Raw genomic sequence first — 5,200 nt, forward strand, 5'->3', positions numbered from 1 at the left:
ATTCCTGGAAATCAAGCAAGCGTATGTATCACTCCGCGCATAGTCCCGGCTTCAGTGCGCAATTAAATCAAATTGCCGTCACCCCCGTTTTTTCCGCGTGGACTTAATCAAAAGAGAAACCGACGGCGGTTATATCAGCGGTGGATCTGATTGCCGTTAACGACACTTTGTTGGCTATTACGTTTTGGCGCGAGTTTAGCGGCGGCGGAAGGATCGCGGCGTACGCCCTGTATTAAACTCAGTGACCGCTGCAGCCACACCTACTCTGGCTGACACGAGCGGCGGAGGAGAGAAGAAAAAGCAGGATACACCCGAAATGCTGCCCTGCACAAACTTCAATTTTACACGCAGAAAGTTTCACTTGGGCAGAATTTTCTAGTCGTTTTCGTCTCGCTGTGGACTTTGCTGGATAAATAGGGCATTTTCTACTTTTTGTCTTTATTTTGAGTGCACTCTCCTGTAAGGACAGTTGAAGGTAAGACAGCTGTTTTATCAGAAACCTCATTGCATTGAGTTCACACGCATGTGAGAATGGGAGTTTTGTGCATTTCTTTGTATTTTTGCTCGTTTGGTGTAGCTTAGCGGTGCTTCAAAGAGGAAAAAATGACTGCCGGTTTCACGTGGGGTCCCGGCGCTGTTTAACGCATGCGGGGTTTAAATGACCGTCAACGCCGGTTAACCTTTAAATCCTTTTACGGACTTTGAGCTTTTACGAACGGTTGACTTTTACTTTTCTTACGGAGATTCATTCTTAGACTCCGTGTAGTTATTTATATTCTATTTTTCTAGTGTGTCACCTTAGTGAATTTGGTTAAATGAATCATTGCACAATAGATTCTGCAGATGCATGATGGCAGGACGACCTAACAGCAGATGCGTTCAAAAACTTAAGGAAATTCGTGCTCTTCTATTTTCATATTCCAGCTGTGCTTGGTCTCAAGTATTTTTGGCCGAGTCCTTCTTTCGTGCAAGAGATATTTTGGATACGTTAAGAGAGAGGAAAGTGTAGAATGTTTATAATATTGCTGCGTAATCGTTGTCTGCGCTCTGCATTTAAGTTGTAGCTCAGCTTTTCCCAGGCCGTGATGGTAAAGAAAGGCAGCCTTTAACTCCCGGACACACACTGCTGCTTTTGTTCTCCCACACTGCCTACTATACATGCACATACCATACGACCCCACAGGAGTATTATAAGAGTTCCCCTCCCCCAAATAGGACCATAGGTCAGGCTGTTCCAGCTGAAACGACCTTGGTTAAATGAGAAATACGGGGGTTTTTTTTGTTGTTGTTTTTTCAGTGAAACTTTTTTAAAGCTTTTGTTGTTAAAGCTTTTGGGAGTGGCTTCTAATTGAGTAGAAAATCAACATGTGTCCCATGCATGTTTTTGCGTGTGTGTGTGTGTGTGCTTAATAGTGTATTTCTGAACAGAGTTGGGAAACTGTCCTTTGTGTTGTGCCAGAAAGCTGAATTTTTTTGCATTTGTGTTTAACAGCAGCAAGAGGGTTAAGTATCGCGTAGCAAATGCAACCCACCCATTCCTTTAGACTCAGAGTATTGTTTTCTATGTCAGCAGGCAGCCTGACTTAATTTGCGAGTGTTTTATTATTCTGAGTAGGAACAATGTAAATGGTGGAAAGAGGTGTAAAGTTTCTGTGTGTCCCAGCTGTTCCTGTGACGTCATGGGGAGGGGGGTATTTTTTTTTTTTTGAGGAGGAGGAGGAGGGGGGGGGGGTTAAGGGCCTCCCCAGGAGCAGAGGGGCGGGGTTATAGTGATGTAAACACAGATAAAAAGGTAGCGCCTGCAGGTTGGGGACTCAGTCTAGAGGAACAGGTTAAAACTTTCACTACAACAGGTGTTGCTGCTGCTGGGATTAACCCAATAGACGCTGACTCTGCGCTGCTGTAAAGACACTACTGGATCAGCTTCTCTGGATTTTAACTTTATAAGCTCCACTACCTCTTAGATTTTTAATTTATACCTTTTTGTTGTTGTTGTTGTCGTTCTCCCAGATTTCAAACATGTTGGAAAGTTTCACTCAGTCGCAGGACTGGCTTTGTTCAGAGCCGCTGCTCTTTGATGACGAGTTCTGCCAAAGCCTGATGAAAGACCTCCAGGCATTACCGACACCTCCGCAGTCGCCCCCCATGAAGTCTGGGCTGGGTGGTGATAAGCCTCTGTCCAAGGAGGACCAGCTCAGCTACGTGTCGGATATTCTACTGGAGGACCATGACATGCAGCTCAACTGGCACTGTGACTTCTTCCACTCTGATGCTGAGAAAGAAGGCGAGCTTAACCAGCCCTGCTCTGAGGAACCTGAGGACTGTCTCTGGCAGTGCCTGGCAGCTGAGGAGAAGCTTGTCTCCTCAATACTCGGTTGCAGCCCCGTACTATCTGACATTGATACCCGCATCTTTGAGGAGATCGCCGGCTCCACACTTGACTGCCAGAGCCTTATGGAAGCTCCAGAGCCCAGTGAAGCCACATCAGACTACGGATCGGTTGGTGGCGAGCTGTCCACATATTCGTCTAGCGATTCTGGTAAGTTGAATGTTTTCATTAAGTTGTAGTGCTGATGATCAACTCTAACTTTAATCTCAGTCCTGCTTTGTTGTTGCAATGCTTATCAGTATAAACACCCACACCCAGAACAGCCTCACTGGCATTTCATTGACAATTCTGTTAATGTTTACTGGCACTAAGCCCAAACTGTTCTGTGTTCAGCTTATCAGGACAGCAGCACCCACCTTTAATCTGCAGAAGCCTTAATGACTGAAGTGTGTTATTAAGGTGTGGGTGAGGTTTAAGATGTTGAGTGACATTAAGTAGATTAGGGGTTTTAAGAGAAATATGTGTGTGACTCATGTTTAGCGGTGAGAGTTGTGGCTCAATCTATTACGCTTTTAATGAGTCATTTTACTGCCTTAAGCCCTGCAGCATCTCTGGGCTAGAACGGAGATGGCAGATCTCTTTTATATTAGTTTTTCAGTGGTTACTTATCTCTTAGGATATGATAGCTTGTTGTGATTTGGTAATTCTGCTGGAATTCTTTGTGGATGTTGTAAACTTCTAACTATTTCAAGTTAGATTTTCACAACTGACTGGTGTCCTTCGGTGGGCTTGTGCAGTCTATACTGTATGTCCTTTTAAAAGTTGTGCCACAACCCACCAAGATTATGACATATTCATAGGGGGCCAAAGAACTAATCTAAATTTTTATTTTTTTCTTACAGAGGAGGAAATTGACGTGGTGACTGTGGTCCGCTGTTCCTCAAGTTCCTCCCCTGAGCCTTCATTGGCTGAACGTCAGCAGAAGCAAGAAGAGGAACAACGTGCTCGGCAGCGATACCGCTTTGAAATCCAGCTACAGCACAACTACGCTGCTCCTTGCCCTGCATCACCGCCGCCATCAAACAAGCGTGCACGAGGGAGCGATGGCCCGTCACGCTTCCACTGCCTTTCGCGCAGTTCTTCTTCATCAACCTCATCGCGTCACTCATCCCGAAACTCAACAGAGACGGAGGATGAGGAGGAGCGGAGAAAGACTCACAATGTGATGGAGAGGCAACGCCGAAATGAGCTAAAGAACTGTTTCATGCGCTTGCGCGACAACGTGCCTGAGCTGTCGCACAATGACAAGGCATCTAAGGTGGTGATCTTGAAGAAAGCCAGAGACTGTATTTATAGTTTAGAGGATGAGTCCCACAGACTGCAAACCAGGAAAGACAAACTTAAAGCCAAACAGGAACAGCTGAAAGCCAGACTAGAGCATCTCCGTAGGTAACGGACCAGGATTGGACATTTGTAGGTTTTCAGAGACTTCTTGGGTTGGGGAGGGCGGGGCAAGGGAAGAGACTTTGTAGATAGATGGGAGTAAGAAATGGCTTTTCCTGCTGGAAAGCGCACATACAGTTGTTTCTGTCATGTAGACTGTATATTCACATGCACACGGTTTCCCTGGACATGATATAACACACATTGCCTCATAATTAATCATTGTCATGCCTTGACTGCTGACTGTAGTGCATTTTTTTTCTTTTCTTTTCTTTTCTTTTGGTCCCCCTGCCACCTCAATACACAAGACAAAGACAACATCCTGTCATTTCTTTTGCGTCATCTGTGGGAGTATGTCAATGATTTAAAGCAAAGTCTCAATTAGCCCAATTAACTGGAAGCCACTGCAGCACAGTGTTGTAGTTTAATGAAACTTGAATATTATTTTCAGGATCTTTTATAGCCATATTGCCTATGATCCCTCCATTCTCACAGGTCTTTGGTGGCTTTAGAGTTAATTGTGCTTTGTTAACTTTGACTTAATCTCATTACAAAGTTGTGCCTTCAGCCTTGTATGGCTTTTATGTTTGGGCTAAACACAACTATTACCAGAATAATGTGTGTTAATCCCAATGCTGTACACAGCAATGCTTGGCCTCAGTTCAGCTCAACACTAGTTCACTCACTGAGTTGTGTTTTCTGTTAAGCTCAAAGGTGAGCCATATTAAGTGGCCTTCAGGTTTGTTTTTTGTTTGTTAAGACTGAACTGCAAGCTTTGCAGATCAGCCAAAGTTTGGGCAAAATCTCTAACATTTATATTTTGCATGTGTGTTTTTTTTTTTTTGTTTTTGTTTTTTTTCTTTTCTTTTCTTTTCTTTTTCTTTTCTTTTTTTTTTTTTTTTTTTTTTTTTAATTTATTTATTTTTTTTTTATAAACAAAAACAAAAAACGGACAGACTCAAAGTTTTAAATTAAAGGTCGGAGGAGGCTGCAACAGCCACAATCATAGTCACTTGATTCAGTCATTTTGCTTTGTGTCAGTTCAGGTGAGTAAGTGTCATTTTGATTGGTCAGTTGGTGGCCCTTGTACTTGGATCAAATTGTAAAAAATGAACAGTGTTTAAAAGAAACAAAAATCACACTACTTGTGATTTGAAATAAATATTTTATGTAAAGACTTATAAATCAACAAGGGCCACTCACTAATAAACATTCCCTGTTTTGAAAGATTGGATTCACAGGCTGTTCTATAAACTCTCGCTGTAACACAGCAAAATAGTTTATAAGACATGAGTATGTCCAGCAGAATCCTGGACTGTCGGGTGATTAATTTGCTGATGTTGCTATTAAGGTTAATAATGAAATGTGCAGATGACTTAATTAGGTTTTGAAGTAAGTTCTTCCTAAATCAATAAGTATTTGACACGT

At 42.8% G+C, this 5,200-nt stretch overlaps 1 protein-coding gene across 1 annotated transcript; it reads left to right on the plus strand.

Moving 5' to 3' along the window:
* Positions 1 to 278: 278 nt before the first annotated feature.
* Positions 279 to 4,147, plus strand: mych (myelocytomatosis oncogene homolog). Its single transcript, XM_063472926.1, has 3 exons — positions 279 to 475; positions 2,011 to 2,539; positions 3,232 to 4,147. The coding sequence occupies exons 2-3, from the start codon at positions 2,020 to 2,022 to the stop codon at positions 3,780 to 3,782; spliced, it is 1,071 nt and encodes a 356-aa protein (XP_063328996.1). The 5' UTR covers positions 279 to 475; positions 2,011 to 2,019; the 3' UTR covers positions 3,783 to 4,147.
* The last annotated feature ends 1,053 nt before the right edge of the window (positions 4,148 to 5,200 follow it).

Source organism: Pelmatolapia mariae, linkage group LG5, assembly GCF_036321145.2.
Source record: "Pelmatolapia mariae isolate MD_Pm_ZW linkage group LG5, Pm_UMD_F_2, whole genome shotgun sequence".
Lineage (NCBI taxonomy): Eukaryota > Metazoa > Chordata > Actinopteri > Cichliformes > Cichlidae > Pelmatolapia > Pelmatolapia mariae.